Here is an 18,601-nt window from a genome sequence, read left to right as displayed (position 1 = left end):
TTTATCTGGCCCTCCTAAGCTGTTTGGTTTTACATACATTGGCTCTATTTCTGGTATTTTATTTGGGGTTTGTTTACAAGTCTTTTCCTGTCTGGCATTTTTCCTTCTATATTCTAAAAATATCTTCGGATACAAAACAAAATTACATCAGCCACAGAGATATTTTTCCTCTCCTTACCTCTATTAAGTAATCCAAATGTCTAATGTGATTTGCCTCAGGTAGTCCAAGGATATTTATCATATGGATGCATGAAGCAAGAATGTTTCAGTTCTAAGTGATGTAAATAATAATAAAGTGATAAAATAAATTTTACATTATAAGCACATGAAAATTCAAAGATTATAGTGTAACTCAAATGTTGTTTTAAGCACAAAGTAGTTAGTAGTGGCCACTCATCCTGAAACAGTTCTTGATTGTGTGAACAATTTAATCTTGCAAAATTGCTGTGTTTCACTTTCAGATACCCTATATGACATACAGAAGTTTGTGCAAATGGAGTATGTATCTATATGGTTCTTCTGTATCAGACTGCTTTCTTGTTAGTGTGTGGTCTGATGGAGAAGCAGCCTGAATGAAGTGCTGTGCAAATACACCTCTATGAGTTCTGTGGCCTCATCTCATTTAGATTGGCTCAGATGTCTCTGTCCTGTGTTGTATTCTGCACATCCTAATTTGTTTTCAGCTGATACTGCTCTGTCTTTAACTATGATCTTTTTAGTTGAGTCAGGTGGAGTTAAGCTGTACTCTGCACATGCCAACACTGCACCAGTGATTGTCATTGCCCTTCAGCATTTTGCTGATAGTGCATCACCACATCGACTTGTTCCTTTGGTCCTTTGCCATCAGTTCATGGCATGCTGTACAGATACCTGCTCCCTGGTACACTGCATCTGTCTGTCTGTGGACTTGCTGTTATCAAGTTCATGATGGTCCTTTTCAATGTGTTTATTTCCAAAGTTCACCATTTATCTGACAGAGGAGAAAAAGGTCTTTGATACATAAGCATTAACAAAAAACATAACACACTTCACACTATGTGCAATAGTTCGTATACTATATTGATATAGATATGGTTTAAAGATTGCCTGCTATTTTGTATCTTATATTTCCTCTATTGGGATTAATCAGTTACAGACAGTTCTGCCATTTGTTAGAAACTGTTGGCTGGCATCTGAGAGGGCTGTCAGGCTCTCTCCTTGGCCAGGGTACAGCTTCTTCTGTTTCATCTTTTTGTCATTCCTATAGAAATGGTTGCACTTATTCTTTCTGATTTATGAAAGTTCCATCTTGCCTCATCTAGAACAGAAAAGTTCTTGCCTGGCTGCCCTGTAGGTTGGTGGAAGCTTTGCCTGCCAGGATCTCTGTGAAACCTCTCAATTTCCACTGAAAGCTCACTCAGAGCTGGAAAGTTTGAATGTTTATTATTAGGTCTATGTGCTGATTGCTCACAAGTAATGGCACTACCTCTTGGTAGGACACTGCATACAAAATTCACCAACACTGATAGGCAGAGGTGGGAAATGGTTTTGTGGATTAGCTGCAACTCCTCCTCAAGCCATGCCAGGTGTCTTCTCTACTGCCCAGACACAAGACTCAGCTGATTAAAGCACAGTTTTCAGGTATTTTCTGTTATTAAGGAAAGTCTTGCATAAATTCCAGACTGAAGTATATAGTCAACTTGCTGCTTTGGGACTTACCTTAGGTTTAAAATGTATTTACATAAATCCAACATTTAAGGGCTGCTGCTAAACTGATCTTTGTGAAGGACTTCAGCCTTCTCCAGGGTTTTGATCCCTCAGTGCCTTCAGACTGGAGCGTGTCTGGAGCAAGCTGTGACTATGGGAGATACCAAGAGGACCAAATGTAGGTGAGGAATTGAGATGCGTTGATACATACTCAACTTCTACTCCAGTCATCCATCTATGTGCCAGACTGTTTATGAAACTGCATTTAAAAGCTAGGAAAAATAAGCATTGGACTTTTTTTAAGTACATAGGTTAAGCTTGACAAACATTTTATAATTACAAAGCCATTAATAGATTGTAAGGACTGAATACATGGCTGGTTTTTATAGGATCTATCCTGCCAGTTTGTTGACTCTGTGTTAGTTTCATTTTGCTGATATGAGCAGCTCATAGAATCATAGCATGCCTTGGGTTAAAAAGGGCCTTTTAAGACCATCCAGTTCCAACCCCCTGCCATGGGCAGGGACACCTTTCACTAGACCAGGTGCAAAGGCCTGTCCAGCCTGGCCTTGAGCATTTAGAGGAATGGGGTATCCACAACTTCTTTTGCCTTCAAAATTTAGTTTTGACAGCAGTGCCAAGGGAAGAAATTCACCTAGAGGTTAACTGAGAACTCTGTGTAGCTTAGCTGTGGTACAGTTTCACTAGACCAGGTGCAAAGGCCTGTCCAGCCTGGCCTTGAGCATTTAGAGGAATGGGGTATCCACAACTTCTTTTGCCTTCAAAATTTAGTTTTGACAGCAGTGCCAAGGGAAGAAATTCACCTAGAGGTTAACTGAGAACTCTGTGTAGCTTAGCTGTGGTACAGACAAAGTTGCATGTTAGGGAGTAATATGGTGGTTGCGTTTACATGACCTAGTTTCTGCCCTGAGCTCCCATTACTCAGTCCAGCTTGAGCAGTTTCCTCCAGCTTAATGCACCTGCCCTGAAACTGTGCAACCAAGGATCTGTGACAGATGAACAGAATGGCAACTGTTTACTGTTTCAGTAATATTTTACCTAGGAGCATCATAAAGCACGCTTCAGATGCCTTATGCATATCAAGTAATGAGAATCAATTTGGTTACATAACAACGGGAAGCACTGGGAAGCATAAACTATGAAATCTGCCTGACATAAAAAGCTGGATATGAAAAGACTAAAAGGATGCTGGCTTTTTGTAAGGGAAGGACACCTGAAAGCTCTAATAACAACTGGTATCAACTTCCCTGGGAATAAGTCCTTTCTTCTCCTTCCTACTGTAGTTTTCAATCAGAAACTCCATTACAGTGCCCTATGCTTTTAAAAATCCAGGTAGGAGACATAGCCAACACCTCCTTCTTGAAGTGAAAGTAGTAATTCTTCCCATGCCCCTTAGGCTTTGCCATTTGCCTGCCCCTGTGTCTTGGGCTCCAAAACTTCAGAACTGCAACCCAGCTCCAAGATCATTCGGCCTTCTCCCAGCTTCTCCATGGTCTGCTCACTCAGACACATTTTTTAGGTTCTAGTTCTGTGTTTGATTGCCTGCAGGCTAAACCTGTTTGCCCAAGATCATGTCCAGATGGCTTTTGAATATCTCCAAGGGTGAAGATCCCCAGCCTGTCTGGGAAACTTGCTTCAGTGCTTGATCACCCTCACAGTGAAAAAATTGTTTCTAGATGCTCATTTGGCATCTCCTGTTTCAGTTTGTGCCCATTAGCTCTGATCCTGTCACTTGACACCAGCGAGAAGAGCCCAGCTCTGTCCTCTTTGCACCTTCCCTTCAGGTATTCATATGAGTCGATAAGATCTCCTTGAGACTTCTCCCAGGTCTCTTTCCTCGCAGGAGAGATGCTCCTGTCCCATCACCAGTTCTGTGAGCTTGAATCCCATCAGATGCCAGGAGCCCAGCACTGTGCAGCATCAGGCAGACCTCTGGTCACAGCACAGCATGTGCTGCCCTTGGGCCCATCTGTGCTAAGGTTCTTTGGCACTATGGTCTTGAGCACTCTGGCAGGATTTTCTTAGGAGTGAACAATGCCATTTGTCACTTCCATTGTCAGACCAAAGGATGTTACCATGAGAACATTCTGCTTCACTTCAAGATAAAGACAAGGACAAGCCCGAGGTGTTACTGCTGGTGCCAGGGGGGAGCTGCTTGCAGGCTCCTCTGTGAAGATTAGCTGACAAAGCTTATCCTGCAGCCAGGAGTGCAGTGCAGCAGAAGCATGAAGGCCAAGCTGTATGTGCAGCACAACCCAGCACAGGGCAGCAAAGTGTAGCACAGGCCCATGGCCACTCAAGGCAGCTGTTCCATGGATCACCAGCTCCATAGTGCACAACAGTCTTCCATCTGGGCTCACTGCAGCTGCTTGGTCTGTGTCCTAGGACCAGTTCACTAGAGGACACCAATGACTGCAAAGAGGGCCAGGGGTAACTAACTCAGACTTGCATCAGTAACTTCTAGGTGAGATGAGTCTTTTCTGCTGACAATGCAGAGTAGTCCTCACAACACCGGGTTTTCACTTCATTGTTCTTTAGTCATTAATTATGTCATGGTCTCATGGGATAATGTAGCAGGTGGGATTTCTTTTCTTCAGTTCATCATGTGTGCATCTGCATAGCTTAGTTGGGAGTGTGGCTTTCCCAAGAGGGAAGACTTTTCCAGGCTTGGTTATTTGCATAATATCTTGTATTAATTATACCCTATCAATCTCAGTTTCTGCTTATTACTACAGCTGCCTTGAAGAGCCACGTCACATATCAATAATGCTTATAAAATGTCTATAATAATGTTCCATGTATCCATATACATGGTGTGACTCTATTCTGTCTTGTTCTATCCTGTGTAATGCAGTGTTTCCCAGCAGATAAGAGAAGGAAATCAGTGCAGTGTGTGGCTTCTCACTTGTTGGCAGGTGTTTCGCTTGCGTATTGATATCACAGTGCATGGAAGAAGTTATGCCATGGGCAACTAAACACAGTAGAGACCCAGAGCAAAACCAGCCTTTGCTCTAGAGGCTTTGCTGTCTGCACTTCCTCTTCACTGTGAAATAAGGTGTCACTTCTTATCTACAAAATTGTGAATAGTTTGGGATCATTCTAGAAGAGGGAAACTGCCTTGCTCATTGTGTTACACTGCTGTGATAAAACTCAGAAACACCTCTTAGTCTGGAGTATGCCTGGTGGGACTGGCAGGCTAGAACCTTGTCCAGAGTAGCTCATTGTTCTTCAGTTCATTGATCTTCATGATCGTCCATCCATATAATCCTTTTATCATCAGTACTGCCAGAGGTAGTTTAAGAAAAGGAGAGTATTTCCTCTTCACTTGATTGATTCCTTGCAGGTGGTATAATTATTTCAGAAAGCATTATCTGCTAAAATTTTGTAGAAATTGTTTATGGTTTGATTTTAATTATATGTGTGTTTTTGTGTGTTCTCTGCCTATCACAAGATACAAACAGACTGAACTGAATAATTATGTGAGTTGCTCACCTTAAACATTTTTTGCCATCTGACCAGTTCTAGTAATATTCTGTCTATGTTCTAGGTAATAGTAAAAAATCATGAGATGAGATGAGATGAGATGATACCTGAGTATGAATAGCACTTTGCTCCTAGATTGTTTTCTTGTAGAAATGTGCACAGCCTTGTTGCAAAAAAAAAAAAAGCCACAGAGTGATTAATGTGATTTTTTTAAGCCTTTGATATCAGATTCCAATTATATGCATTGAGAATTCTGCCTTTCATACTGTGCATTTCATTTCCTGTTATATTCCTTGGCATTATGGTCTTTAGCACTCTGGTAGAATTTTCCAATAGGTAACTGATCTATCTGAAATATTTAGAGGATGTTTGTGGCCAGTTCTGTATGAGGGGAGAGCAAAGTTCAGGGTAGGGTCGTTTAAAGACAGATAAATTATTTATATATGTAGAACAGTTACTGAAACTTTAGCTGGCCCTAAAATTCCTTGAACTCGACACAGTGTGATAAGCAAACAGACTGTTGTGGTTTTTAAATTTTGATAAGTATTATTTATTATTTTTTAACTCTTTGATGATAGCACCTTCTGTTCAAGAGAGTATCTACAGCACTACTTAAAAAGAACTTAATTCATGTTCATTCAAGACCTTTTACTTTCTCAAATTTGTAGTGGTGGTGTCATCTTTTTTTTTCTGTTTATTTTATTAATGCCATTGAAGAGTTAAGAATTCAGTTACTTTAATTAGTGGAGGCTTTTGTTTCTTGTTGACTGCTCTTGATCAAGATTTGCTGTTGGTGAAAACTGGAATTTTTACTATTAATCTAAACCAGGAGCATTGCAATAACTGGAGTTTTGCTGAGGTGATTCCAGACAAAGTATAACAGCTTGTAAAATTATGATCTTAACAAGCAAGATGATAGAAAATTCAAATATGGGGGGAACCCCCAGATATTTGAGCTTTTGGAAAATGGTCCATAATATCTATGTAGCAGGTGAAGGGAGCCACCTAGAGTTAACCTATAGGAATATCTGTGTATAAATGTATGTCTGATCTTCTGCCACTTCCTGCAGCTTAGGTGGCAAATGGAGAGCTAGATGTTAAACCCATGTGTCTCTCCTGAGAGCAGGCACCTCAATAAGATTAGAACCTCCTTTAAATGTTTTTACAATGCTACTGAAGGGTTAGGATAGTTACTGGATTTTATCTTAGAGAGCATTGGGGAAAAAAAGACCGGTACTAAAGTCTCCCTCCTTCCAGTTGAGGACTCTGACTGCTATAGTATATAATTAGGCTTTTTCCAGTAGCTCTCTCTTTGGACACATAATTCCCGTCTCGTAACAGTAGTTTCCTTGTAAGCTATTCTTATTTTCTGCAGTAGTTTCCTTGTAAGCTATTCTTATTAGTATAGTTAGTAATTGATGGGGTTTGTTACTCCACTGCAAGCTGGGCTTTTCTGTAATTTTTACAAACTAGGTGGGGAGAGGCATGCTTGGTAGTACCAGTGTGTTTAGCTGTGAGGCCAGAAGGAAAAGGAAGGCCGGGAAGCAGTGCTGGTGACCCAATGAACAGCATGGCACCCAGTGTCCTGGCACAGTGCATGTCACCCAGGGTCCTGGCGCTGTATGTTTGGGCATCGCTTTCCCTGTTTTGCCGTAGGTTAAATCTCAGAGCTGCTGGTCATTACAGGATCATACTTCACAAGAGTGAGGCATTAAACCCCAGGCAAATTATATGATAGATACTCTGTCCTCCTTGTCCTTACTTGCAGCTTCACCTAAATTACACAGTTTACCAGCTGATTTAAACCTTTCTGAGCCCAGGTGGAGTTGCTCTTCTGTCCCAGAGGTGGCAGCAGTCTGGAGCAAGTGAAGTGATTTCTACACATACAAGAAGTCGAGCCCTTTGGGATTTTAGATGGAGACCATTTTGGATATGTAATAGCTCATTACTTCATGAAGTTACTTAATGTTTAGAGTTGAGATTTTGCAATATCACAATTAATGTAAGTGGTTCACTGCACTTGGTGCTGGTGTTCGTGCAGCGGCCCAGAGCAGTGCTATTGCCACAATAAGCAGAGAGTAGAACAATGAGCAAAGAGGAGCAAGCAGTGCTTAGATTTGACTTGTGGTTCTGGTTTTGCTCCATCTGGGTGCTTGCCACAACATAGAGCTGACCAAATATTTGCAGAGTTCAGATCCCCTGCCCTTCCCATCCTCACCCAGTTGGTGGTGAAAGTAGTTTAACCACAGGCGGGTACAGACAGTTCACCCTGGATGTTTGCAGCACTAAAACCAATGCAGCTGATGCCAGCTTGCATGTGAATTTTAGTTTATATGGCAGCTTTAGTTCTCTAATCCTTCATTTGTTGCACTGTGAGTTCCTTCACATTACTCTATAGTGCATTTTAGAGACTCAGATTAATGATGGATAGATCCACCCTTCTGCAGACACCTCCAAGAGAAGGGAAGAAATCTGCTGAGGTGTTACACATCTCTGCCAGGCAAAGCCTCTGCATGGCTGAGACCTTCCCACCATGTGGGGCCAGAGCTTTTTAGGGAAGAAAGCTGACTGCTTTTCAACACACTGTGAAGTCGTTGGAAGCAGTTCTTGGTGACAAGAGCAAGCTGCCTGGAAGCCTCCTCGTTGCTGGCCCAGTTTTGACTGCTCCTCTCTATCATCATCCCCTGGCACTACAGCTTTAATAAGACTAGTATTGTTTTAGCAGATGAACCCAGAGGGAGTTGTGGAACACTTGGCACAGAAAGCAGGACAGAGTCTGGAGCCTGACTGTTCTTTGGCTCTGACTTTCCCTTTCAAACTCAAAATCCCACAGACTGTTCCTGTGGTGTTTCCAGTTTCCAAGAGCTATCAGCAGTGTCTGTGAGACAGGATGAATATTTGTCCTTCACAAGAAATCCTTAGACCAGCAAAGGAAATGGTCAAGTAGATGTGTCTTAGGTTGCCTTTGCTGTCTTAACCTGAATGGTCTGATATCTTTTAGAGAGCTGTGATACTGTTCTTTCAGTTTTCTTGTTTTGAGACTAGGAGGATTTTGGGGTCCTGGGCTGTACCAGAGGCTGGGCACAGCTCATGACATTGTGACAATTGGCCATAGCCATTCCCCAACCATGATTGGGGACTCTGGCTTCGAATTAGAGACAGCTTGTTTGAGTAAGACAGATGGTATTACCTGGTCTGGAAATATGGTGATTAAGAAGCTGCTTCACATACAGCACAGCCTTGTACTTGGCAAAGGGAGGCTGGTGCTGGGAGGTTTAAGGTGACCAGCGCCTTTAATGTGTGCTACTTTGCAATTCAGAGGTGGTACACTGGCTTTTAGAGCCAGCTAAGTTATGCCCAGTTCAAATTCTGCACTCCAGAATAATAGAGAAAGAAGGGTTTCAGTGCAAAGAATGTTTTCAGTGCTCTCTTGTCTGATTTGTGTGTCTCCTGCTGCACCATGGAATTCTTTACCAGTTTGAGCTGCAATGTTTTTGTTACAACTTGATTTTAACATGTGTGTGTTTAAATCAATTTCTAAATCGCTTTAAGAGTACCAAATCTTGAATACAGGATAGTTCTGCTGATTCCAAGTGAAAGCATTCAAAGTGGGTTCTGAAGTGGATATTTATTCTGCCTAATCTATCATTGTGTTTCCATGCTAACACTACCCTTGTTGTTACTCTGTAATCAACTGTTATGGAAACAATACATTGTCCCTAAGGTAAGTTTAGAAAAATGTTCACCCACAATGCACCCACTGGATAAATCCAGTTTCAGCTACATTGTGTTTAAAGCCTTATACCCTGGTCATAGAGCATCAGCAAGATGTGCTCACCTGAAGCCATCCTCAGATTACCAGTTTCCCTGTATTGTTCCTCAGGCCCTACATGTCCATTGGAACACTACGGGATCAAGTCATCTATCCAGACTCAGTGGAAGACATGCATGAGAAAGGCTACCAAGATCAAGATCTGGAGTCTATTCTGCATATGGTTCATCTGTACCACATAGTTCAAAGAGAAGGAGGTAAATTGCATATTTTTGCTAAAAACTTGACAAAATCCATTCCTTGTGTGTGTGTCTTAGTGTGACTGACCTTTACTAACTGAACTGGCAAAACTGGATTCAGACCTTTGTGGTTGTGGGAGCTACACAGACACAGGGTTGTTGTTCCTGATGCTAACAGAGGGGGAGGAGCTGAGTGCTCCTCCCCATCCCAGTAAATCCATGTCCAGGCTGAAGATCCTCACTGTCTTGTGATGGCCAGTCTTTTCCTGGTATTGTGGGATGACTTACTTTCCTTGATTTTCATAAAAACTGCCTTAAAACATTGTAATGTCGCTGACTACATCAACTTGAAAGCATGTGAATGAGAGAGTCAGGTCTGCTTTCACCTCCCTAGTTTGTGGGATCAGCAGAACTATCTGCATTGAAAAGGGGTGTCTGAGACCATCCCACCAGACTGAGCAAGTTAAAAATAACCAAGCAACATTGGCTGGCAGTAGAACGTTGCCATCTACTGCTTGCTGTTTCATTTGCCATGTGTTCTCAGCGTTGTTTGTTCTCAGAGTCGAGGACAGCGTGTATAGATATATTGGCACTATAAATGTCAAGATGCTAAAGACTTCTTTTATATCTAAGGAACTGGAGAATTTCATGGCTTTTTTTCCCCCAAGCACAGCAATAATTTTTATCCTTTTGTTCCTGTCAGACACTAATCTTTAATTTCAATTTCCCCCCCATCATTATGCTTTTCAAACAGACATAGGACCAAGCTGGTAACATTTAGAGAGAAGAAAAAGGATCTTCAGACCCCTTTAAGGGGGTGAGCTAAATGGACTCTGCCTTTCTCTGCCAGCTGTCAGTGCTGGTTTTAATCAGGTACTTTGCCTTCTGTGTGCTTGGCAAGTCTCAGGATCGTTCTGACAACACAGAGTAGTTCATCAACCACTGGGAATCCCAAGACAATGTCTAAATTCCCATTCCTGGATGGCAGCCTGTTGTTCTGTAAAGAGGCAGAAGCTGTCTTTTTTTTCTAAAGTATATGTAGAGACTTCAGAGTCTTTTCTGCACATTTTAGAGTGGGAAGCAGTAATAATTTACAACAGCAATTGTATACCTAAAGGTACTTCTCCACCGTGGGTTAATGCTTCTTTGTTAAGAACGTAATAATGACTGTTGCAATAGAAAATAAGAATCTGCTATTATTCTGATTCATGTTATTCAAATCTGATCCTATAACACAAGAAAAAGTAGGCAGAGCTAAGCTCAGTGACCAGAACAATTTCAGAGAAGGCCTCTCCTTCCTACACTGACACTACAACTATTCCTGTTTGTATTCCTGAGTCACTTACTTCACTGAGGTGCTCAGATTGCAGAAGAACAAGGAGGAATGTTGGAATGGGCAGCTGGAAAAGGAGGGGCAGTTAAATTGTCAGTGGTAAGAAGTCACTGTGGAACGTGTGCATTCACTGTGTGCTGGTACTTGTGGTTGGACTGCACAACATGTGACCCTTGGCCAAAGCCACCCCCCAGCAGTCTCAGAGTGCACGTGGTTGTGGTTTCTGACCCTGAGCTGGAGTGTGTAACTGCTGATGGGGCAGTCACTGTGCCCCATGTCCAAGATGGCTACAGTCACTGGAACCCCAGGTTTGGATCAGCCTCCTGCTGCTTTCCGTGTTAATGAAAGTATTTATTGCTGACCCTGTTCTTGCTCTTTTGTCTGTCTGACTGCCCACGCACGACACACACAATCTATTAACAAGGGCTAGAGGACACTGGTAATGTTCACTGGTTCTATACTGAAGCTCAGGATAAGGGCACACTGTGCAAAAGTTTGCACAAACAAATGTTGGGAAAAAACGTGTCTTAGGTGCTTTGTGATCTAAAGCGATAGAAGTGGGCAAAGCCGGAAAACAGGGAGAGAGATTAGCACATACCGGGAAGTTTTTAGGACCATAATATACTTGTTCCCTTTTCTTCTTGGGCATTTACAGGACTCAAGTGCCAAGGTAGGAGCAGTGAGGAAATCTGTGACATGTGATTTGACATGTTACATGGATTTGATATGCTTAGATATTCTTTAAAGCTGCCCTGGTCTGGGATAAACACTTGTGTTCTGGGGTTTTTTGAACCAGCAAGACAGAAATACTTGCTGAAAGTGAGCAGTTGAAAGGTGTTGTTTATACATAGACTAATATTTTTAACTCAAATTTTTATTTTATCCTTTTGCTTAAAATCATATTTTTAAACTAAAAATTGAACATTTTTCCTTATGAAATAATGAAAAATCTCATATAAACCTCTTGTGCTTTGCTTTCACTGATCACAAATGTCATATGTGTATAATCTGATACTTGGCAGTTTTGTGTTCTGCTCCTTATGGACAGTTATAAAAAAGCCAGATGAAGCCAGAGGTGCACAATTTTGACTCAAATTATTTGTTCAGGCATAATGTTACTGTTTTTAGCTGAATTACTTCCACATTGCAACAGTACAAGGATCACTGCATTCCAAGTATTGTGTCTGATGTTTCTGTTGCTGCCAATGACAGAAATTCCTCTCTTTTTCTAGCATTAAGGTTTGACCCAGTGTCTTGGTTTCGAAAGACAGGTGTCTGCTAAGGAAGGCAGGAGCCTCCTCTGAAATGGAAAATGTAAACCCCCTCCCTCCTAATTGCTATAAATTTTAAATTAAGTGGCTCTCAGGCAAAAAATATGGGAGCAGGAATAACAGTTCTTTATTAGGGAAGAAAATAAAAAGATAAAATAAACCATGCAGTAAACCAAAACAACACTGACAAAGTCAGAATACAGCCTGACACCCTACTGGTCAGGGTGTTGGTAGCAGTCCAATTGGAATTGTGGCTGCAGCCCTCCTGGAGTGTCAGGTGTGGTTCTGTTGGACCAGGGATCCTGTAGAAAGGGTGTAGTATTCCTCTGAAGATCCAGTGGAAGAGGCAGCTGTTCCTCTGGGAACAGTGGAAAAGCTGTGCTGGTGTTTCAGAACCTCAAGATTATATCCAGGTAGGAATGCTTGACTCCTCCCTCTGGGTGGAGCATCACACAATGGGATGCTGTTGTTCTTATCAGTCATGCAGTGACATTCAATAGCCTGTTATCAGCAGATGTCTCCCCAGAGGGAGGAGTGGTTGTGAAAGAGATAAGGAAAACTGCCCACTTAACAGAAGACAACTGCCATACAAATAGAATACATCTTGCCTTGCAATCTGGGATACCCAGTTAGAAGGAAGTAAAATAAATAGCCCAATTTGGCATTTAGCTTCTGTGTTACCCTCATGAAACATTTTTCAGTTGGCATCAACAGAATACATCAAATCCACCAAAACAACAGTCCCCCTCCTCAGCACCACTGTTCTGGATGCTCCTGAGCCCAAGCCCTCAAAGAACCCAGTGCAGTGGCTGTTGGCAGTAGCCCCCTTGCTGCTGGAGGCAGAGCTCCCTTTCCACACTGATGTTTTTCTCACCACTGGGATATTAGACGAATGCTGTTTTGTTAGTTACCTTTTTATTACCTGTAAGGTGCCCCCATCAACACCTATAAAGTTGTTAGCTCTACCAGAGCCATAATTTCATACAAATGAAAGTTGTAGTCAGCATGTATGAAAAAGCATGTCCAGAAATGGGGGCTAAAAGCATGCAGAAATGGAGTACATACACATAAAGTAGTTCCTTCTGACCTGCTTTGAAAATCTGTGAATATTTAACAAGTGTCAGTGGGGAGGCAGCCCTGGGCTGCTGACAGCCTGTCACACCAGAGGAGCCATGAGGCCGTGAGCTGCGCCGTGCGCGCGTGACTGGGCCTGTCCGGCTGGGGCTGATGGCATTACTGAGCAAGTTCAACCTGTTTATGGTTTCTCAGCACCCCAGATTATAATTATTCCTCATTATTTTGCACATTTGTCATATCTTTGGGTGTTGTCCAGGGAGCTTTTGTGCTAGGCTGTGTATAAACAGACGGACAAGCCCATTTCCTCTCTCTGAGATTATTTCACCTGATCTCTTTAGCCCTGGATTTGCTTTTGTTGCTGGTACCAGCAGGAACTCTGGAGAGTTCTGCCAGCTCTTCCAGTGGCTCTGAAATCCAGAGACACAAATCCCTGCAGTGTCCTACTGAGCTGGGGCTCATGGAATCCATGGTCTCTTTGTTCCTTGCTCAGCTCTGGGTTGTCCTTGCATATTCATCCTGCACAGCACTGGGCTCTCTTTACATACACAGTGAAAAAGGCTTCCAGCCCAAAAGCTCAGCAGGGGTGGGCTCTCTGGCTGTGATCTGCTGTGTTAGCCTTTCTTCTGTCCTTCAGTCCATGTCTGATAAGGTGCTTTGGAATGTAGATCTGAAAAAGGAACTTTTAAGCTTATCTTTTCATGGCAGCTGAATGCTCGTTCTTGCATGAAAATGCAAGGATTCATAAGGATGAAGGATGCAGAGAACTGTGGATCCCAGAAGTAACCCATTTGGGTTTTGCCAAATACAGCTTGCATTTTCCTTCAGAAAATTGAGATTAAAGGAATTAAGGATGAAGGATGCAGAGGGCTGAGGATCCCAGGAGTAACCCATTTCGGTTTTACCAAATACAGCTTGCATTTTCCTTCAGAAAACTGAGATTAAAAATAAAAGAAGCCATGCAAGAAAATGAAATGCTGCTATCCTGAGGCTATTACTAGTTTTTGCAGGCAGCTGTATGTATTTCTGCTGCTGTTACTGTGCTCCAGCACATTAAACATGCTCTTTGTCTTACTGGCTGCAAAAGCCATAACCAGAAGGTGGGCTAGGAATTTGGACTCTGAAAGCCAGGATTGTGCTTGCACTTACTGAGAGGTTTGTGCTGCATTCATGGGCGAGCCATTTCATATCTTCATTTCTGAAGTAGATGTAGTTATGGGTGACCTAAGCCACTGACTTGGCTGTTATTTCCAGAATACTTAAGTACCTTCACTGACCTGTGCCATGTCAGCGGGAAGAAACAGGAGACAAGTAGGTGCACTATTGTTCACAGACAGGAGGGAGTCAGTTTAGCGTGAGTTACAATGCTTAAGTGTTCAGATGAAATTGTTTAGACTTTAGAAAAGAGTTTTTTAAACGGATAATATAAAATTGCACACTTCCTTATCCGTTGTTTGAGGCATTCCAAGTGGAAAATAGGAGAGTTCGGGGAGGGTGCTGGGCAGGAAGAGACAAGATGCACGTCATACTCAGTTATGATGTAAGTTGAAGTAACCACAGAGATGACCATTGTATCCTGGTAAATTAAAAGGTTAAATCCTACACCTTTAGAGTAAATAATAGAATTATTTTGCTGACAAGAGGATGCTTCTTTTTGAACTTCATTCCCTTTTTTGTCTTTTAATAAGTCTTTATAAACCAGCTGATCAGGAAGAAACTGTATGAACACAGGCACTGCTCCCCCAGGCACATGTGCACACATGTACCCACACCCCAGCTCACATCCAGGTCCTGAAGCTCATCTGTATTCTCAGCTTAAAAATAACAGAACATAAGCAGCACCTTGAATGTTGTCTTTAGAAGCACAGTTGTTTCTATGGCTTTTGTGAAGAACCATTCCCATCCCTTGACAGAACCCTTTGCCAAAAGGGAGTGCTCCAGGTGTTTTAGAGTGCTTTTTGGAAGCTCAGGGTGTTGGTGGAAGAGCACTCCAGCTCTCTGTGAGGTCCCAGCACTGGGACTGCTCAGCAATAGCAGCCTGTATCTGTTCCCTTTACCAGAGGACATCCAAATGGTGATTCAGTTAATCACTACACAGCTCCATCTTTGTTGGGAGCCTGCTGAAAGCACTTTATGTGCTCCTGGGAGGGTACCCACTGGCATCCTCAAACAGGAATGGAAGGAAAACAGGGAAAAACTATAGGATCACTAAAGGTGATGTCTTTCTTGCATATGCCTGGTTTCTGAATCTAACTTTATAAATATTTCTTTAAAAATCATTACATTATATTTTCTGATTTTATGTAGAGCAAAATCTTGAAATTTAGTGTCTCTCATTATCAGTTACTGGTTTTGGTCACACAGCCCCCCATCAGATGTTTCACTGATGTTTTGTTCAGTCCTGCCAAGGCCTGGTACAGCACCAAGCACAGGCAGAGCAGTACCAAGCCTCCTGCACCTTCACAAGCCCCATTGTCTCATATTCGTTCAGGTATCAGAAATAACAGAGCCCACTCTCCTTGCTTTACCCTATTTTGTCTTTTCTGGCAAATATTTATTTTAAGTTTGGCAGTGGCAGAAAAGGGGTTTTGACTGTGTTATTAACTTTTTAGTTACAGTATTTCTGGGGGTGATCTGAAAAAATGTTCTATTTCTCTCAGCCCTGCTTCAGCTGCTTGCCTCATGAATAGATGATCTATTAAGAAAAATGTCTTATAAGATCTTTTGCTACATCCACGCTGTTCTTTTTTAAAACTTATATCTTTTGCTACTCTATCCATCTGGATTGTTTGACTGAAAACTTATTTTCAGTAAGGCAATTTGTTACTTCATTTTTTTTCTGTAGGAGGAATTAATCATGCCCAAGTACAGAACACAGGTCTGCTGTAAGATCACAGATAAAATGCTTCATGCTTCTGTTGCATGTACCTGAAAGTGATAAAGAAATAAGTCAGTTAAAGGCCATGGAGAATATTAAATAAGGATACCCCATGTTACAGCAGTTGTGGCTTATTTTTAAATACAAGATACTAGGAAACTTTTACAGAAGATTCTCCTGCCTGACTGCAGTTTTCCTGTCTGTCTGTGCTCACAGATACATCCCTTTGTCTGCAGCTGTGTTTCTGTTGGGTTTTCTGACAGTTTTCTTTGCCTACAGTAGTCAGTGCAGTCTGACATTGCTCTTTATTTTTTACACTTAATTTATTTTACTTTGCTTTTAAATTTCCACTCATACCTTTCAAGAAAAAACAGAGAGTTGTTCCATGAAACAAATATGGCAGAATAAAATTACTAGTTACATACAAGTCAAAGAGTTTTTCAAAGAGGTGGTAAGTAAAGTTTTTTGAAAATATCTATATGACCAAAAAGTCTAAATTTCACTTTCAAATTTGTCATGATATAAGGGATATTTTTCCAGTTGATTGCCAGTGGATAGGCATTGAGGTATTTCAGAAGATGTGATTCAGTAGCTTGAGCTGTCTCTTCTGCACTTGAAATGCTCTTTATGATTCTGGTTACAGATTGCAGAGGTGCTGCAAGTGAAGCTGCATTTCCTACATAAGCTTATGTTGTCCTGACTCATTTTGTTTGCATTTTTTTAAAAGGCTGGGATGCTATCATGGATTGGAAAGATGTCTTATCAGGAGGAGAAAAACAAAGGATGGGCATGGCCCGGATGTTTTACCACAAGTAAGTGTTATGGTTCATTCCTTAAGAAGCATTTGAAAATGAGAAGGAGCTTTGCAGATCCTGTTACAGTTTGAGCAGTAGTAGACTATAATCTGCATGCAGTATGTAACACTGTCTAGCATAGGACCTGCATAAATCTTGCTGTTTATTCATTCAAGCTCTGTCTTTGGTTTGGATAATGCTTCTTAAGCTTTGCTTTTGGCAACATAGCATTTCCTTTTTCAGATATTTCTTTCTGTAACATCTCAGGCACAAGCATCTTCCCTCCTACAAGTGTTCCCAAAGTGTGATGGACTGTTGCAAGAAGCTCTTGGAGTTTGAAAGCCAAGCTCCTGAAACTTTTTTGATTTTGGAGACTGAAAGTACATAAAGGCAGCCCAGTCCTTACATAGCAATGGATAGGAAGCTTCAAGTTGGCTTTAGCTACTGCATGACTTGATGAGTACAAAATAATACTAGGTCAGACTAGGACATAGCAGTTAGGTCACTGTGTACTCAAATGGGACAGGAAATAAACCCCATTTTTCCTGGAAGTTGTCTTTTCACCTGAATAATGCATGGAAACTTCATGTTGTTTCTAGCCAGCTTCCAGCTGTAAATAAGAGACAGCTGTCTGGCAAAAATAGCTCTCTACTTCCTGTTGTTCTTTCAATTAAACCTTGTACATGGGAGTACTGTCCAAAACCTAGAAGATTAATGTTCTTTATCTGCTTCTAAAAGGCCAAAATATGCATTGCTGGATGAATGTACGAGTGCTGTAAGCATTGATGTCGAAGGAAAGATATTCCAAGCTGCAAAAGCTGCTGGGATATCCCTGCTTTCCATAACACACAGGCCTTCTCTTTGGTAAGTATATTCAGGGCTTTATCATGGTCCGTGCTTTTAGCTCTCTGACAAGCAGTGGATTGGCCTTTATTCTTTGTACTGGGGCAGTTTTTTCAGTTATTAATATGCAGATGTCTAAGAGGTAATTAATTAGTCTATGCCACAGCCACAACAGGTATCACCAGATTATTCTGTAAAGGTGACTAGATACATGAGGTGTCCAGGGGGAGTTTACCAGGGCAGGGAGAAGATGGGAAACGTGGCAAGTGGTTAAACTATTCTTCATTCTTCCATTGGGAGTTTGGTGGTAGAAAAATAGAAGGATGGGTTAAGTATTTTATATCACAAAGGATAATATGCAAAAACTGGTGAATATTAGTCTGGAGATGAGTCTCTTTTCAGTCCCATGTCATAAGCCATTGAGTTCACTAAAGTTCTCACATTCCCTGGATGAGATTTACAGTCAGTGTTTTATGATGCATTTTACCTCCTATAATTTATAGTGATAAATTACACAGTCATACTGGCAGCTCTGAGGGAACTCTGTGCCCTTCCTCTGGCACTTCCTGAAAAATGTTTTGTCAGGTCCTGACAAACTCCACATGTACACCTTTGAATATTTTCAGTGCACACATCCTGATACTCACTGAAAGATCTGTTACTCCTATACAGACTTTTTTATTTTGGCCCCTTGCAAATTGAACCATGTTTTAGGATTAAAGTTACCTTTAGCCAGCCTTATAAGACACAGAGGAACAAACTGAGGTGTAATTTGAGCAAACTTGAGTTTTATCAGTTGGATCATGTGCATTATGCCTGCTACACTGTATTTGCTGCTAAGGAGGTAAGATATCTATCAGAAAGGGAGGTAAATAAAAAAAAACTGGGACTAGAATTCCTGAGGGAGAAATGAACCTTGTCTGATGCTGCTGTTGTAGCTCCTGGGGAAAAAGGCATCGGATAAAGTTGTAGTGAAGGCAGCTGTAGACACAATGTTTCTAAGAAGGAGGCAGTAAGAGGGACAGCAGGTGACGAGTGGACCTTCCATGGCCCTGCTGCCCACTCCTGCCAGCATCCCTGCAGGGGAGGGGCTCAGAGCCTGGGCTGCAGGGGCAATGATTGCCCCTGCTGGGAGCTCACACCAGTGTTGCTGCTTCCAGCTGGCACCCGCTGAATTTCACTATTGGCCTGGGGCAGTCCTGGTGAC

At 41.8% G+C, this 18,601-nt stretch overlaps 1 protein-coding gene across 1 annotated transcript in view; it reads left to right on the top strand.

Annotated features, from left to right (window-relative positions):
- Positions 1-18,601, top strand: part of ABCD2 (ATP binding cassette subfamily D member 2) — a 43,358-nt gene that overhangs the window by 20,335 nt on the left and 4,422 nt on the right. The window contains exons 8-10 of the mRNA XM_031059013.1: positions 9,074-9,219; positions 16,485-16,569; positions 17,290-17,415. Of these exons, the coding sequence (XP_030914873.1) occupies positions 9,074-9,219; positions 16,485-16,569; positions 17,290-17,415 (357 nt within the window). The remainder of the gene's footprint in view (positions 1-9,073; positions 9,220-16,484; positions 16,570-17,289; positions 17,416-18,601) is intronic.

This window comes from Geospiza fortis, unplaced genomic scaffold (assembly GCF_000277835.1).
Source record: "Geospiza fortis unplaced genomic scaffold, GeoFor_1.0 scaffold424, whole genome shotgun sequence".
NCBI lineage: Eukaryota > Metazoa > Chordata > Aves > Passeriformes > Thraupidae > Geospiza > Geospiza fortis.
The sequence above is the reverse complement of the archived record's forward strand: the minus strand, read 5'-3'. Positions and strand labels throughout refer to the sequence as shown.